Source organism: Neolamprologus brichardi, chromosome 19, assembly GCF_056152115.1.
Source record: "Neolamprologus brichardi isolate AB-2024 chromosome 19, ASM5615211v1, whole genome shotgun sequence".
NCBI classification, from domain to species: domain Eukaryota; kingdom Metazoa; phylum Chordata; class Actinopteri; order Cichliformes; family Cichlidae; genus Neolamprologus; species Neolamprologus brichardi.
Genome location: NC_142122.1, coordinates 15983573 through 16001530, shown reverse-complemented (window position 1 = coordinate 16001530; position 17958 = coordinate 15983573). Strand labels below are relative to the sequence as shown.

The 17958-nt window shown below is 40.6% G+C and overlaps 2 protein-coding genes across 2 annotated transcripts; one reads left to right on the top strand and one right to left on the bottom strand.

Moving 5' to 3' along the window:
• Window positions 1–562: 562 nt before the first annotated feature.
• On the bottom strand, window positions 563–2080 carry znf593 (zinc finger protein 593). Its single transcript, XM_006798535.2, has 4 exons — window positions 1997–2080; window positions 1553–1767; window positions 1058–1120; window positions 563–962 (listed from the first exon to the last, which is right to left on the bottom strand). The coding sequence occupies exons 2-4, from the start codon at window positions 1750–1752 to the stop codon at window positions 836–838; spliced, it is 390 nt and encodes a 129-aa protein (XP_006798598.1). The 5' UTR covers window positions 1753–1767; window positions 1997–2080; the 3' UTR covers window positions 563–835.
• A 708-nt stretch (window positions 2081–2788) lies between these two features.
• rlf (RLF zinc finger) lies at window positions 2789–17623 on the top strand. The gene is made up of 8 exons (XM_006798534.3): window positions 2789–3007; window positions 4728–4882; window positions 8371–8452; window positions 9474–9609; window positions 9720–9922; window positions 11531–11667; window positions 11822–11963; window positions 12491–17623. The coding sequence occupies exons 1-8, from the start codon at window positions 2828–2830 to the stop codon at window positions 17105–17107; spliced, it is 5652 nt and encodes a 1883-aa protein (XP_006798597.2). The 5' UTR covers window positions 2789–2827; the 3' UTR covers window positions 17108–17623.
• The last annotated feature ends 335 nt before the right edge of the window (window positions 17624–17958 follow it).

Sequence of the window (17958 nt, the reverse complement as noted above, 5' to 3'; positions counted from 1 at the left end):
GGTAACGCTCATGGATTGTGGATTTCACACAGCCATCGAGTGCCAAGAATTTCCACTGAAGCATTAAAAATAATCCTGATATTTAAAATTATGATAGTTTGCTCAGTTACTAGGCCACTGAAAATAGGGGACTACGTGTGAAACCCAGTGCCTCCAACTAAAGCACAAGCACTCCAACTGTGTCATTCCTGATCCTTCTGACCTGTAAGACATGATGATATGATCTCTGTGCAGTGTTGTCTCAAAATTGTTTAATTAAGAACATTTAGAAGTTTAACGAGGTATAAGTTGCCTGGTCGCAGACATCTGAATCACTATGCACATCTCCAATTCCCTCCATTTGAAGCAGTTACAAAATAAGGTATATAGTACACAGTAGAATTAAATTTTCTATCAATAGTCAAACTTAGTTAACTGTCCAGTATTTGAAATGAACAAACAGAGTGAAAAATAAATATTACTTTGTGTACAGAAATGCATGTTTTCCTCTATTTCTATGTCTGGTAAGTTCAGGTACAGCTCTAACTGCACTGCTGTACTCCACACATGTAATGTGACTCAATCAACTCCACAAAATTTATTATTGTAGAAAACATTCCACCGTCCTTTGTATTTACATAGGCAGACAATGCATCTGATTGTAAGGAGAAGCCTTCTGAACTTGGTGATGGAAGTTTAACAACCACGTTTCTCACAGCTGGCTGAAAAACAAACATCTGTCACAAAAGGCATTTTCAGATTTGCTAATAAAGTTTGTGACAACAATAACTGCAAGCATTAACTGCTAATGCCGCTTTTATGAGTTAATCAGTCCGTGGATTAATGTAAGAGGCTTTCATTCCATGTCCTGCTCTAATGGTTGGGTCTTCACTTCAACAACTTTTGGAGGGATGTATGAGCCCATGCCTGCTGCTCTCTCTGCCTCTTCCTGGGTGTAGGGCTCTTCTCTGAGCTGTTTCAGTCTGGATGGGGAAAAAAGGAGGTAAGCCATGAAACTTACATGGATAGGATTACGAGCTGTAAGTCCAAATATGTGACTGTAGAGTGGTCCGCTTACCGTTTTTTATGCACTTTAGTTTTGAAGTGCTCTTTCAAGGATCTCATATCCACAAAATATCTCCTGCAAAACAAGAAGAGCCATCACATTTAAAAAAATCTATGTTTCTTAAAAATTTAACAGATGAACAGCTCACAGCATGAGAGAATATAAGAAGAGGGCATTTCATTTTAAGGAAGCCATGAGGGTCTGGAACCCTGGATTAGGACTGAAATTTGCTCTAATCATTCATCATTGGGTACGCCACCCTTTTCCAGCTGAGCCTGTGGCCTCAGACTTGGACAGTGCAGAATATTTCTCCATTCCAGCTTTTCATATGGGAAGATTTACTTCTTTTCCAACCCCAATTGGAAAAGTTCGGCAGAACTTAAGGTGAAATATTAAATATCTTACTAAAGGAAATGCTGATGAAGACTAAAAGTTTAGTAAGCAGCATATATATCAAGCAAAGTCAGTTAACAGATGGACTGTTACAGTAAACAGAGAAATACCTACGCGCAGTGTAAGCAGTAGTGTTGTGCACATCCGGTTACATCGTAGTCAACCTCCTGATGCAGCAGTTTAGCAGCTGTGTCGGGCTTCATGTCTGAGTGGATCTGATCCAGGTCTTTGGTCCTGCGCTTTGTCTTCCAGGTCTTTGCAATGTTCTTCTTCTTGCCATTGTTGTGGTTTCGGGTTTGTTTGGACTTCCCCATGATAACCAGTTGGTACTGTGTGAAACAAAAGGATTTTAATCACCCAAAATGAACGCAGACACGTCACAGACTTGTGTCAACATTAAAATCTTTCGATTGTTTCACTGATACTTCTCAGTTAATATTCTTAGAATCTATTTACAAATAGCGATCAAAAATATGCGTTTAACGTCTAATCAATCGTTACTGCAGCCGATCTACATCTAATAAGCCGTCGCAGATGTTATTTTCAGACTTTGCTTACCTTCCACACGTGTAACCGAGAGAAGTGAGATCTATTTCCGGGTCAATAGAGTAGAACGATGCTACGCAGTCACCTCCAGAGGGCACCAAAGTCTCTATCAGTGGGGCGATAATAAAAACACCTTAACTATTTTAATTTAAACGCTAACAAAATTATATTTAATTGTAATTCACTTCAGATTAACATTTATTTTCCTAGAATATCGGATTTTTACTAATAGCGCTAGCTGAGCACTTATTTGGTATACAGTTTTAGCGAAAAATCGCCACCGAAGTTGAATAAAGTTGAATAATATTTGATCAACCAATTATTACGATTTTCTTTTTTTTTTTTTGGGGGGGGGGGGGGGGGGGGTACAGTGCAGTGGATTTTTTTTTCTGGTCTGATAAGCTGTCAGGTGTGTTATGCTCTATGTCACGCTACCTTTTGGTGCTTTGCGTAACTATCAGTGTCAGTGTACCACCCGAGAAAAACTGTAATAAAGGTTATTATTTTCAGACTGAAAAAAATAGAATAGAAAGAGATGGATGTAAGAAAAAGCACACAGAGCTAAAATTAAGCAGAATAACTGAATTATTGTTCGCATAAATTTAGAGAGCAAAGTTGATATTGGATAGAAAATAAAGTATATCGATATTGCGGTTAAAAAGGAATAGCAACAACGGCCTGAATATAACAGTACAAGCCCACTTTGTATTTCTGCTCTTACCACCCCCTCTACTTACTTTTCAGGTGATCTTGGTGTCAGTTCAGCTGATGTATTTAAATATTCCGACAGCATTGAAGGGGTCGTCAGACTGCACTGCATACGCGCTGTGGTGGAGAGTGAAGATGGCGGAGAATAATGTCGAACCAGAGCACGAATGGAGCGACTGGGCCGTGGACACGGCCGAAGATACCCTAGTTGCAATGGAAAACCTGCTGGCCACACTGAGAGCTTTCGAGGACGTCCTCAGGCAACAAGAAATCTCCGTAGCGTCTTCCACGGAGTACTGCGATAACTTCTGTCAGGTAATGTGTACATGCAGCATCGAAGCTACAATTAGCCTATCGTTAGCTCACCCAGGACTGTTTTTTCCCTCTCGCATCCCGCAAGCAGAATTACCAGCAACGATTGCTGGCCTGTTAGCTAACTGGCCAAGTTTAGGTTAGGATTACACCCAATTGCATTACGTTTATTTTTGCGCATATTTGCTTATGCTTTTGTGTTTTTTGTCATTATTATTATTATTATTATTTTTACACCCAAACAACTCACGGCCGTTGGACTTATTTGCAGCTCAGTGATTTGTTGCTCATTTTGCAGGTTCAATTGCCTTACATTCAAAGATCAAAGGTCTTTTAGCTTTGCTTTATTTGGGAAGTGATTATGGTGGCAACGAAGAAAATGTAATACAGATGTTTGTATGAATTTATTGACACAGTTTGCAGATCATGTATTACTGCATGCATGTGGGGCGGGGCAGCGTCGAGATATGTTTATCATAATATTTTTGTTGTTGGGGGGCGTTCAGCTACTTCATCATGGTAGGGAAATTACTGTGGCTTCCGCTTTCTAAAGGATCTGATTTAACTAAAAACTAGGTATCACTTTCATTTTTGCTGCTTAAGGGACTCTACAAGTTTTTCAACCATTAGAGAGCTTCCCTTGAAACCTGTTCAGCAGCCTTCGAGAATGGCATAGCAGGAGTAATTCATTAGCTAGCTCACCCTGACAGGTCTTCTTTAATTAGGCTGCTTTTGAATATTTCTCAATGATTTCAACAGCTCTAACTTCCCCTTTATAAGTAAATTGAAAGATTGTATGCGTTCCCATGTTTAGTGTTGGTAACTGTGTAAAATGACACTTGATTTAACACTAAAACTCAATTTTGGTACAGTTTTAACTTCAATCTTCTAGGTTTTCGTAAAATAAAGGCAAAAAGATCTGTGTGACTCCCAATTCCAGTCGGAAATCTCACAAATGTAATTAGTACACTGATGTAGGTCTTTAGGGCCTAGACTTTATTCCTACCTTCCTTTGAGAGGGTACTGTATATTTAGACAGAGGGGAATTAATTTAGTGCCTCTGTGGGCATGAGAACCACCTAGAAAAGTTCCTTCTATCTGGCAAATGAGACTCCTGGGATGCTGATAGCACTATGATGATTTAATGTGTATACCCACCAACTACAAGCAGGTGACAGATGGGTGTAGATGTTGACTTCTCTGTTCCTGAAGGACAGCTGATCGCTGAGTATTTGCTCAAAACGAGACCTTCCTCCCTGTTAACATTAAATGTTGAGTTATATAAAACACCTGTTTCTTGTAGGTAATATTAATTTAATTAATTGAATTTGATTCTAATGTTTTAAATTGTGTGAAATTATACCAGGTTGAATCATCCCAAGAACTCAAATTTAATGGTCATATACAGTATGAGATCATTATGTATGTGTGATGATCATATACTGTATGAAGTCTTCCTTCCTTTTTTTGTTTTAAAGCAACAGTTAAGTCCCCTCAGGCCCAATCAGGAGCACAGCAGGCACACACCTGACAGTGTGTCAGCTGGGATCAATCAGGTATAGACAGGTATCTCCCTCAGGTGAAAACCTTTGATCATCCATGGCAAATGCTTCCTCTTCTGGTCGTAGTTTTTGAACATTGCTACTACATATTTCTACTCTACTTTCAAATCTGCTTCATCAACTATTTTTTCAGTTTCTGATGCCTTTGTGTGTCTTTGCAGGCACTGATGCACTATGCTGGAAGCAGGAATTCCATGGAACATGGGCTGCCTCTTCTGGAGGTCTACTGTCTGTCCATAAACTGCTTTGCTTCAGCTCGATCCCACCTCACGGCAGAATCCGACAGAGTGGCCCTCGTTTTGAAGCGGCTAGCTTTGTGAGTACTGTAAAATATACTGAATTATGAGAGATAAGCAATTGATTATGTCATGAGAATGTGTGCGAGGTGTCAAAGTAGTTTGAATGTCTGGTTTATGCGTGGGAGCAATTGGAAATCATTTCAATATAACTTGTATAGACAAAGACTATACGTATTGTGTGCATGTGTAATAGTCATATCACAACAAATGTCATGTCAGGTATATCAAATTCAGTTATTATGCTTTGACACAAAAGGAATACCAACATGTTTTTTACGAGTGTAACTTAATGTTTTTGGATACACAGCCTTTTTTTTTTTTTTTTTTTTTTTAAGTTTTTTAATTTTAACATTATAAAAATCAACATTCTTGGTAGTGTGTCATACAGGCTCTGAGTGTGCACTGCAAAAGGAAGTGAAAGCACCAAACAGAAAAGAAATGCAGTAGACTAGAGAAGTGACTGAGTCTGATACAAACACCTCCTGCAGGATCAGATTGGGTTATTTTGCATGCGTTCTGTGGGGGTGGGCCACCTGAGACCTGTTCACAGTAACATCCCCCCTTGTGCCTCATTCCCCACAGCGAGAGGGATGGGGCAGGTGGGCCTGTCCCCTCTCTCTCTCTGTCTCTCTGTCTACTAGTTTCCAGTGAATAGCTCTTCTGAGAGTTTGTGTCTTCAGCCTTCATCTTCTCTGGTTAGACAGGAAGCTGAGGAAGCCTGTTTACTACAGTTCTATTGCAGGGCTCCATCTTTTACCACTTGCAAACGGCTTTACCTGCATCACCACTATAAAAACACATTTCCTTTATTTTTTAATTTTTTTTATTGTTTTCTCTACAGCTGCACTCCCCTCAGCTTCTTCAATTATTTACAAAGTCCTTAATAGCCTGCTCACTCAACTTTGTCTAATGTAGCTCAAATTCAAGCATTCTCTGTAAACTCAAGTCATTACACCTATACAGCAGGCTTGTACTGTCTGAAAATGAGATCAAGCGTTGACAATTAAAGACACCAACGCTGATTGTTTCTTTCCTAAGTGGTAATAACTATTAACCAGTGGGAGTGAGTCTAGTCTCCCTCTTTTCCATCTGCCAATCCTCACAAGTACACTTTGCAATCTGACTAAATGCTTTATTCGTGTTCTCCATATGCCTGCCGCTATTCCGAGGCACTGATGATCCTGGCGCTTTTTTCCGTTCAGCCTTCTTAACATGTCTTTTTCTGTTGGTTCAGTTTTATTTTTTGTTTCATTTTTGCTTCCTTTTTTTTCTTTCTTTGCTTTGCTTAATAAATTCAAAGCAGAACATGGAGTTGGGGAGAATGTACAAATGAAATGTTCCAGATATGTCATTGGTCTAAGAACATTAAACAAATGTTTTTGCAGTATGTATATCAATGACTGTTTTTTTCCGTATTTGAATGGGTAAAGAAACACCAATAAGGCATAGAGGAGTCCAGAAAGAGACATAGTACAATAGGTGGCTTTCCTAATATGAAAGACTTTTAGCTTTCTCACAACAGTCCGAGTACAAACAAAAAAACTAAATATTATGGAAATCCTCCAACCGATTTGGTGCAATTGCAGCCTGCCTCTGCCCAGGGCATAAAAGTACATTTATACATTGAAAATGGGAAAACATTGCTGAAATATAGAGGGTAAATTGCCAACACAGGAAATAAGTGGTTTTGTAAATTGATGTAAATGTCATAGCTATGGTTTAAATCTGAGGTATGCAGTGATACTAAGTGTAAAACGTAAGCAGTGGTAAATGTAATAATAACCTCAGCTAATTTTGTTGTATGTTCTTCATTTTGTGCACAGTTATATGCATGCTGTGCTTCCTGGTACTAACTGATTATTATTATTATTATTATTATTATTATTTTTAAAGGCTATAGCATTATTGGTTTTGTCATTTAAAAAAATATTAGTTTAAGTAACTGTCATTTGCAAACCAAAACAAAAAGGAATCAAAGCGCACACTGACTGGGATTGAGTGGCTGTTGTTTGGGATTAGATGTGCTTCAAGACGTCCTTGAAGGGGCATTAAAGGTCTCGTACTACAAATAATGAGTTATCTAAGAAATTTTGTGAATTTCTCAACATGAGCTGAACTAGGTCAGAGATTTGTGCCTTTGTGTTCGTTGCTAGGACCAGTCATACATCTTCAGCCAGGAAAGGTTTAGAGGCATGATGCGATCAAAGGTGTAGGGAGTTGTCTCATTACATGTGCACTGAAAATCCACTGTTATCCTGAATAAACTGTATTAGTCATGTGAACGGTATGTTAAACGTCTTCAGCATGCTGATTTGTTTTTACGTTTAAAAACACTGTTGGTTTGAATGCACATTTCGTTTACCTGTTTTTGCTGCAGTTTGCAACATGTGGCCGCTTGCTTGTTGTACACAAACTACACAACAATTTGCAAGGCTAGGTTAGTGATGCATGTCCCCAAGAAAAGCCTACATTTCTGGTTAGAAGGAGGGATGCACATAATTGTAAACATGGAATCCTGTTGTTGTTTTGTTTTTTGGGAGTTGTTTTTTTTTTTTTTTTTTGCTTGAGGTAGCCAAAAGAATCTGTGGGCAGTCTTAGACTGCCAGTCTACATGTAGAGGGTGTGCTTTGTCAGATGGAGTGGGCTACTCTTGCTTGTGTTGTTGTTGGTCTGTTAGCCAGCTATGGAGAAGAGCCAAGTTATAACATACAAAGACCTTAAGTGAAATCAGCCCACTTATCAACCAATCACTGTTTGACTGACACGTAAAGCACAGTTTTGGTGGGTAAAACCAATATGCTATCTGAACAGAAACTCGTATGTGAATGGACACATTTGTATAACAATTATTTGGCAATTAGACAATTTGTGTGCAAATATCTTTACACAAGCCTACAGAATGGTGCTTGAAGAATTAACAAAAGCTGTGGATGTACAGTCAAACAAGTTGGCCACTGCTGAAAATGTTTTGATGCAACGAAACAAAATAATTGAAGCACCTTCACTTTTCAGTATTTGTGTACTATGCAGTTATTGTCGCTGACATCATAGCAAGAAGATTTTGTATCTGGTCAGCTGCAGTGTTTCAGTGTGTTTGCCTGTGTTTCCATAGGTCCGTGTGGGTTCTCTCTGGGTGCTCCAGCTTCCCACCACAATTGTAGTTGTCTGTGGATGTGGGTATAAATGGTTGCCTCTCTCTTTTTGCCAGCAACCGGCTATCTGTTGAAGGCGCACCCCACTCTAATGTCAGCGGTAATAGGCTTCAGGGGATCCTTGTTGGACAAGAAAATTAATGGATATTAATTGGCATGCACACAGATCCATGTCTACAGGAATATTAGTGAATATTAATATTGAATTATTAGGAACACTGCCTTGTTGGGGGGCGGCCATGGTGGCTTGAAGGTTGGATCATACTCTGCACACTCTTCATACTGTCGTTGGCTGTTCTGTTTTGCACTGTTTTATTATAGTGTCATAAAACATCTCCTTGTTTTTACTACAGGAGCTGTTTTGAACTGTTGCTGTCAGTGCCTGAGAATGAAATCCCATATGAAGCCTGGGTTCAGTTCCACCACTCTGTTCAGGTACAGGACCTTCAAAGCATTGTTTGCTGATGGGTGACTGCATAGAGAAAAGTAAATTTGTGTGTGTCTGTGAAGGGGGGGGGGTCAAGTTGATTCTTTGGGCGTTTTCTGTAAAAGCCCTCCTAAAAGTAAACCCAAAGACGAGCTGTTTCAAATTGGTGTGGACAGCATTGTTTTGTTTTTGTTTACCCCGTGGTGAGTCTAAAACATCTGTCTTTATAACCTCTCACTCTTCACAGGTTGTCAAATCTGTACTTCAATATGAAACAAATCTAGGTGTGAATATCTGCACAAGACTTAAACAGAATAGCGTTTCAATTTTTCTTACATTCAGCAGTTTTGTTTCCAAAGAATGAAGTGAAGCGCTTCAGTCTCATGGGGTGGGTCGCATGGCTGTGGACTTGATTTCTTGTGGCAAATGTGCACTGAAGAGTTGGCAGAATACGTTGCTAAATTGATTCAATATGTTCAAGCTGAGCAAAACTGTGACATACTGAGAAGATTTATGGGAATGTAATAGCTCTGTAGCTGAAGTCTCATATAGGTTTTTAAGTACTCTTACTTTCTTTGATACTAGATTTTGGGCTGCGAAGTCACTATATTAAGTTGAGTTCACCCACATGCCGAATGACATTGATTGATGACATTTCAAAAAGGAAAATAAAAAGTCTTAATTTCTACAGACAGACTTGTCAGCAAAGAAAAAGTAATTCTAAACCAGGCTGTGCTGAGCTGTCACCTGTTTTTCTTTTTAGATGTGAACAGTGACAAACGTTTCGCTTGGTGTAGAGCAGATAATGAAATATCGCTTGTGCTGAATCACAAACTGTGACAGCCTTTTGAGTTGTTCATTTATCATTTTATCACACATCAACAGAGAGAAAGCAGCACTGCTGCCTCCATAAAGGGAACATAGCCCTTAATAATTATATTTTTTGTATTCATGAAAATGAATGTTTATAAAGATGCTGACCGAACAATTTTATTGTATTTAGCGTTACCATTTTTGTGTTGTGTGCAGATTGCCCATGATACCCTGCTACAGTATGGAAGCACAGACCTTCAAGCATTACTCCAAATCACAGGAGAGGGAGGGGCATGGAGCAACCCTGTCCTTACATCTCTCCTCACCGGGCAGCTGACTAACCCGGAAGAAGGTTAGGATCTAATCAACTAGGTTCTTTTTATTTGAAAACTATAGTTATTTAGAACTACGTTGGTTTTTTCTTTATTTGTGACTTGGATTTTGTTTGAATTCTGTCTTTAGTTAATGCATATATCAGCTTGGAGGGTGAGGGCTTCATGGAGATGCGGGTGAAACATCTGGAAAAGATGGGCGAGATTGCCAAAGCTGTGGTTTTGGCCAAAGCTTGCACTGAATGCAGCACCTTTTCTAATCAAGCCACGTTTCGTCAGACATATGTCTCCCTGCTTTGTCACCTGTTGCCCAACGAAGAGGCCATAATGGAGGTATTCCAGCAGTTTCTTTTTGTGAGCTGGGATTGGTTGCTTTGGTGACTTTTGGGTGTTTCAGTAAATTGATTAATGAGTTTCTGCATTTATCATTTTCACCAAACCAACGTGCAGAGTATCAAAAATATAAGCGTTCAGTGTGACACAGAGTGTGTGCCAGGTGATCACGACTGTGATGGCCTCCCAAAGCTTTCAGAGGACAGACAAAAGCATCCAGCAGTCACACATACACAAGCAATCTGTAACTGATATTAGCTGATAAAGAAAAATGGGGCATATTTGCAAGTCAAATCTTTTTAGAATGAGTGTAAAAAATTTACCTATTCATAAGGGTTTTCTGCACTGACTCCAAAAATAGAGCTTCAAACTCGCATGCAAATTGAGCTTTCAGTTTTCTGGCTTTCAGTTGGAGGACTCAGAAAATCCTCCAGCCGATAGAACATTTGGGTGCTTTGTGGCCTAGTTTCAGTTTGGCATTATATTGTATGCTGTAAAAATGTTTTAGCCTGCTTCTTTGTACATAAATCTAACCCATGTGCACACAGAAGTACCTTAGCATAATAATTATTCTTTGTCAGTTACTATTGATAATTCCTGTACTAGCAGCGTTTGGATTTGTTTTACATGCTGTCTCCTTTTATTCTTTTGATTACAGTGTCTCGCCAGTGTGTCAGATAAAAGTGCAGACTAGGTATAGGATGATCAGAAAAGCAAGAAGTGTAATTTTATTACACACACAGAGTTGTCAGTATGTTGGGCAGGTTTTTTTTATATTCATATAAAAGCCACACAGCTTTGAACTCGGGATAAAAAAATGATACAAAAATAGTTTTGTTTATTCAAACGGCTCACATTTCCACACTCATAATGTCTAAGTGAGCGAAGAAAGAGGCTATTATACTTTATAAATATAAAGCTGTGAAGAAAACTGGAGTCAGCGGTGCAGTGATATTTAGATCGAGTGTCCTATTGCATTTTCTGTGTGTGTAAGAGAGAGAAAAATGGCCTTTTAAATAAAATATAACATTATTTCTCTGCCACGAAGACAGAACATTCATTATTATAATACAGTGAAGGGAAAAAAGTTGCTTTGTCAGGAGGAAGTTTTTAGTTTGCTCTCTTATACATTTTATAAATCAGACTAGTATGAGATATTATCCAGATCTTGCATGTGCTTTATCTTCATTTTTTTTTTTTTTTTTTTTTTTTTGCTCCTGCCTCTGTGGTTCTCAGTTACCCCGCTTTTTCTATATGCCTCCAAGGGCATGCTCACCCCATTAGAGTTTTAGACTATTTTCTGTCCTCATGGGGTCATGAAATTCCTCCAGAAACATTTAAACATTTTAAAATGTTGTTCTGCAGCTACAACAGCACTACTTTTTCATAGGTCTGCATCTTAGAAAACAGCAAATTTTGTATTAAATCATGCTGGGAGAACATTTTATCACCATATTCTGGTGGTAGTATATGACTGACATAAAACTAAATGTACAAAAAGACACACATTGATCCATGGATGTTGATTTTTCTGGCATTTGTAACTTTTTGTTGAGTGACTGGAGACTTTCGTTGTTTGCTGAGCAGCCAACATTATGTTTCCTGTAGATATCGAGACTGGACTGCAAAGATGTACTTGAGATCACGTGTAATTTGGAGACAGAGGGGGAGGAGAATACAGCGTTCATCCTGTGCACAACTTTCTTGACACAGCAGCTACAGCAGCAGAGTCTTTACTGCTCCTGGTGAGTGGGCTCTCTTTAAAGTTTTCTCTTTTTATTTTATTTTATTTTTTTAGACTTGATGTAGGAATTTATTTAAAGGAAAGTGATTCTTTGGTAATTTTTGCATTCACAAACAACTATATGTGTAAACCTTTTCTTTTTTTTTTAATTAAAGGGAGTTGATTTTATTATGGAGTAAGCTTCAGAGGAGGCTTGACCCCTCACCAGTGTCTCTTCTGGAACGATGCCTTCAGCTAGGTGCCATTGCCAAAACAGTCGACCATTTGCTTTACTTGGTCCGTGTGATTCAGACAGAGGTGAGTGTGAAAACCCGTGCTTTACAATTGTGATACTAAAGTGGAACAGGTTGTTTGGCATTATGGGGGCAGGCAGACTATATTTGCATTACTTCTTACTTGACTGGGGAGTGAAAACAAAGATGTATGAGACAGATTGGATGCCCTGCTCATTGATGCCCTGGCCCAGATCTGGGAGGACAAATTTTAGCCTAATGGACTAGCGTGCCTGTTATTTTTCACTTTGACTTTCAGGGTGTCTTTGAATTCAGCCCTTTGTAGGTTTATCATTTTCAGTTTCATCAAACGATGTGGAGTCCTTTTGTTCCTGACACAGTAACCAGTCCTTATCAGTGTAGATCAGTTTGGATATGAGCCCCCTGCTGCCTTCATTGAAGTTGATGTATTTTCAAAGTGTTCCTTTAATTAGATTTAATTTAATTTTTTTATTTTTGTATTTAGAAGCTTATGTAGCCAGTGTAACAGGGTCTTTTTTGTATTTCCCAGCACTCTATAATGGGAATATAACTCTTCATATCACTTTTTAGGCGGAGGAACCAGGGATACCTGCGTCGGTAGAGCTTTGCGTGAAAGCCCTTCAACTTCCAAAACAGGATGACTCCGAATCGAAGATCTCTGTCTGTAAGACGGTGTCCTGCCTTCTTCCAGACGACCTTGAGGTTCTGCGTGCCTGCCAACTCACAGAATTCCTACTTGGCCCTGTTCAGGAAGCCTTCAGCTGTCTTGAGGAGCTCTACTTGCGCCCAGACCAAAAGTATGACCAGGACAGTGAGGTTATTCCCAACTCACTACGCTGTGAGTTGCTACTAGCACTGAAAGCTTACTGGCCTTTTGACCCCGAATTCTGGGACTGGAAAACTCTAAAATATCACTGCATCTCCCTTCTGGGGCTGAGGCCTGAGTCAGAAGGGGAAGAGGAAGAGGCCGTTGAGAAGGATAAACTGCATGAGCTGCAGGGAGTCACTGTTAAGGTAGAATCGGTGCACCAAAATGGGATAAATGGAGGTCTTGACGGTCATGAGCAGATAGATCAAAAACAGTCCATTAACCAAACAGACATCAAAGTTGATTCTGAGGCAAAAAAACAGAAGTTCTGCTGTCACATTTGTAAAAGGTCTATCTCAGACACCCAAGTCATTCACCACTCAAAAAGACATGCAGAGGATAACAACCATCCCTGCCCTATTTGCTTGGAAAAGTTTGAGAGTCGGAAGGAACTCGTTCCTCACATTAAAAAACACATTGAGAGTGAAACACATCTTGTCAAAAATCATGCCAAGACTGAGGAAGTACAGAAAACGATAGAAGAAGATGACGACGTTGAACCGGGTGAGATCACCATCGATCCTTCTCTAATGCTGTATTACAAATCCACCCATGATCCAGATGTCTTGCAGCATATTGTGCAGCAAGCCAAAACAGGGACAGAGAAACATGTGGACAGCGACGAGCATGTAACTTTCGATTACATCGACCAACATTTCAAACTACAGAACAGGGATGAGTATCCCTGTCCAGGAACTGGATGTACACGAACTTTTAAACATTCCAAGTACTTATATGTCCACTTAAAGTCGGAGCACAAAGGTGATGAAAACGTGAAATATTTTCACCAGATGAGAGACAAGCGGGAAAAGTGCGTCTTCTGTAGACGTCATTTTGTCTCAGCTTACCATCATCGCAAACATATAAGAGTTCACTATGGTGATCGGCCTTACACGTGTGTGGTTATAGGCTGTGGTGCGCAGTTTAATACTTCCAATGAACTTGTCACACACAAGCAAACCCATGGCTATCAGCTCAACTACCAGTGTCAGCTCAAAGGCTGTTATGTCACATACTCTGACTTGGGACAGATATATCACCATGAAGCACAGCATTTCAGAGATGCGGCATTTACCTGCTCTAGTACTGACTGTAGAAAGTATTACCTGTCCAAAAAGGAATTTATAAAGCATCTGTCAACACACAACATCCCTTTCTCTGAAGAGGACTTTGAGGCTCAAAGGAAGGCAAAGCGGAAACTTTTTAACACTGTTACTGATGCAGCCATTCGCCTTACTAAGTCAGTTGAATCTGACACTGTAAATGGAGACGTCCTGAATGCTTCGTCAGTGAGTTGCTCCTCCTCCTTGCAGGAATCTGACGTCAAAGAGCCCAAAGCAACAATGACATTGGTGGCTGTGTGTTTTGATGGAAGTAAATTCACTTGTGGCTTTGAGAAGTGTGGCATGACGTTTTCCAGAGCCAGAGATGTCCAGAGACATCTTAAATGTGCTCACCCAGAACATCTCAAACTGGAGAACAAAGAACACAAACATGACAATGAGCAGGGATCCAAGTCCAAATGGATAAAGTCTGAAAGTCAACCGGAGAATGAAGAAAAGGGACAAAACGACCCAACTCCATTTCAACCTGTGGACACTTGCCAAGAAAAAAAAGCTTCCACTCATCCCAAAAGCAGTGAAACAAACTCTTTAAGCCTTCAAACAAAAAACGATGCTCTTAAAGAGATTCTCATTGGGCTCAGTAGATTGGACCTGAATTCCGACAGTTTGCCAAACGAACCCACTCAGTCCAGCGTGGACTCAAACACGTCTCAAATATCTCTTCATCAGGCAATTATGGCAAAGCCCCCTGTTGTCTTGCTTCAGAAGAGACCCCATCTTTCAGAGGAAAAGGTTAAAGTCCTCACTGAACAAGCAACCACTGAGGAAGGTGGCAGTGAATCACTAGCCAGTGCTAAGCCCTATGTTTGTGAGATGAAAAGTTGTGGCTTTAGAACGGCTCAAAGTTACAGCTTACTGCGCCACTATAACACCAGACATGGTCGTACCATTGAACAGGCCAAAAGGTTGACTTCTTTGAAAACCACCTGTTTTAAGCCTTACGTGTGCCACCTTTGTTCCAAGAGCCACAGGGAAAAACACGTGTTGAGGGCCCATTATATTCAGTTCCATAACATGAGTGAGACTTGCGTAGATCAGATTAGTATAACATCTGTACAGCATGAGGGAAACAAAGTGTCCAAATCTAAAAAAAAACTAACATCGCCTTTGACAAACCACGGCCTAAAGGTAAAAAAGAAAGAGCTGCCCAAGTTGCAACACCAACAAGAGACCAAAAACTCAACAGCGATAAGTGAAAATGGAAAAGACTTTCATAATCACTCCCCATCTGAAGAGGAAGGGGAAGATGAGGCAAAGGGTAGAGAGGAAGATGAGCAGAGACAGGAAAGTGAAGATAAGACCACACAGCAAGTCAGAACGACAAGACGCTTGGTAGCCAAAAGTAATCTGTGCTATATACTTGATAAGTTCAGTAAACCTTTTCATTGTGTGGCAAAAAATTGCGATGCAGCTTTTTCCACCCAGGGAGGTCTTGTGCGCCACCTCCAGTTAGTACATCATTACAATCGCTCTCAGCTTTTGTTGGAAAAAGATATTGATGTGCACCACAGTCCAGAAGTGAGAAAAGAACCTGCCAAAAAAAGGCCTCTCCCAAACTCAGATGAACCTCAACCCCAGTTCAAATGTCACTTTGCAAACTGCAATGCTTCCTACCACCTTAAAAGCAGCTTAGTGCGTCACACTCGCGATTACCACTCGCAACCACCTGAGCTATTAAGGTGCAAGTATGACGGCTGCACAAGAGTGTTCAGCCATGACGGTGCGCTTAAAAAACACACTCTTTATAGTCACTGCGAGTTGTACGACTCGCTGGTGGTACGTCTGCAGAGCACTCACAAGAAGTCTATTACCGGGTGTCAAAAGAAGCTTATAGTCACACCAGAGAGTCCTCAGAAAGAGGAACCTGGTTCACCCACCGCACAGGCTGAGAGTCCAAAGCCTGAAGTGACAGCTACGTCAGAACAACTGGGTGATGAGGGTGCTGCGGAGAAAAAGGTCTCAGGAGAGAAAAAGCGAGCGAAAAGAAATTGTTTCAGCCGTTACGTCTTTAGATCTCATGAAGAAGCACTACAGATGTGCCAGGATCGCTGCTTGCGAGTGGCCTACCCATGCATGATTCAGGACTGCGATTCTGTCGTCACATACATGCACAGCTTGAACCGTCACTACCTGAAGGTCCACCACATGCGCCGAGAAGATGTCTTTAAGAATGAAGATAAGCTTGTTTTTACTGCCGAGCAGCTCGAAGAGCTCATTCAAAGGAAGTCCGCCAGACCGACTGTTGCAGGCACGTGCGTCCCTAATGGGGTTCTTAAAATGGAGTACCAAGCAGAGTCGGAAAACGCAGGGGCACAGCCTGCACCCGTGAGTCTTCATTCCATCAAAGGGGACACGCAGGATGAGGACAATCATGATGCACTGAGCTTCCCTGGAGAAGAAGAGCAGGAGCTGCCACCTGTTGAGAGAAATGGTGTCCTTGTTGGTGCAGACGAGGTGCTATATGGTGAGCCGAGCACAGGCGGGCATGCTGAAGACGCTGCTGCAGGAACACCGAGCACTCAGAAACCAGAGGAGAGACTGAGCTTGGATAAAATCAAGCCTCTGCTCCGCCCGGTCACTGTTGACCTCTCACCACCATGTTCACTTCGTTTTACTACTGAAGAGGGCTTCCAAGACGCATCGGGCAACAAAGATGGTAGTAAAACATTAAATGGATCCGTAACGTTGTCTAGTCCTCCCGTTCGCCAGCCCCTGAAAAGGATGAACGAGCTGTCTGAACAGCCTTCAAACGTAAAAGACTCTCAGTCTCGTAGTGCTTCTCCACGGGCTTTTGACATTGCTGGCTATAAGCCTATGGGGTTTGAGTCTTCATTTCTTAAGTTCATACAAGAAACTGCTCCAAAAGACAAAAATACAGGATTAGCAAAACGGCGGGACACTTTCAGACGTAGTTGTTCTGTCAAAGAGAACAACCAGCTAGGAATCTCTCACACCCGCAGCAGACGCACTCATTCCCCACTGCTGAAGCCCCACTCTATGACTGGGGACTTCACGTCAGTCCAAAACTTGAAGTCCATCCTGGACAAAGCCCTGGCTGGGTGTGGGGACCTGGCCATTAAACAGCTTCAGTACCTCAGACCCGTGGTGGTCCTGGGCAGACCCGTGTGCACCACCGCCCTGCCTGACCTCTTCCCCACAGACACCAACAACAGCAAACTGCTTCTTGGAAGTTAGTTTAACCGAGCACCTTTTTAACATGGCTATGGTAAATGACTTTTTAGTTTCACAGCTGTGTATCAGTATTTTTATTTCTCCCAACCATGACAACGCTGTTATGTTTTTGCTATTTTTAAGTTGCCAAACTGAACAGTTGTAGTAATTAGCATAAAATTAAAAAAACAAGCTTAAACACTGCACACTAGATCCAGCTGATTGTTTGGGTTTTTTAGACATCTGTAATGAAGCATTCAGATAACACCTATTATGTTAAATCATGGTCACAAGTGTATATACTGTAGTTCTCTGAGATAAATGTACAGCTTTTCAGATTGTTAGAAATGGTCAGTAGCGAATTGCAAGGCCTTTTCACTTTTGTGAAAATGTGACTGAAAATATTTCCTTACTACAAAGTCCTTGAAGGAATACATTTGGTTATTTTTCACCTCAGTTTATAATAAGTCAGTGTTGGGTTGCAGTGGACAGGTGTTGGCCAACATGTATGTAACACTTTCTAATAAAATAAATGTGGAAATGAATTTACAGTCTTGACTCTCTGGATTGTTTATTAATTAGTTAAATTTCCATGTATGATTACTAATTTTCTTATTTCTTGGTAAATGTTATTGTCTTCCCTCAGATTAAAACTGTTAATTGAAAAGGTAGGCTTAGCGCTTTACATTATTTTATGGATCAGGCAAAGACGGACATCGTTTATAGTCCCAGACTCCTAAAGTCCAAAAAATCCAGAGTTAGCTGTGCAACACTTCTTTGGGATTACTTTTCAGTGAATTACAGTATTCGCTCATGAGAAGTATTCAGGAGGCCCTGCCGGAAGGTCTGTCAGAATCCAGTTTGCCTGGCACACG

Bases quoted from the DNA above. Each gene is read 5' to 3' on its own strand.
- znf593 (XM_006798535.2), bottom strand. From the start codon at position 1,752: ATGGGGAAGTCCAAACAAACCCGAAACCACAACAATGGCAAGAAGAAG. The intron at 1,121-1,552 runs GTAGGTATTTCT...CTTGTTTTGCAG, and splicing joins CACTACTGCTTACACTGCGC to GAGATATTTTGTGGATATGA. The intron at 963-1,057 runs GTAAGCGGACCA...TTCCCCATCCAG, and splicing joins ACTAAAGTGCATAAAAAACG to ACTGAAACAGCTCAGAGAAG.
- rlf (XM_006798534.3), top strand. From the start codon at position 2,828: ATGGCGGAGAATAATGTCGAACCAGAGCACGAATGGAGCGACTGGGCC. The intron at 11,668-11,821 runs GTGAGTGGGCTC...TTTTAATTAAAG, and splicing joins CAGAGTCTTTACTGCTCCTG to GGAGTTGATTTTATTATGGA. The intron at 11,964-12,490 runs GTGAGTGTGAAA...ATCACTTTTTAG, and splicing joins TCCGTGTGATTCAGACAGAG to GCGGAGGAACCAGGGATACC.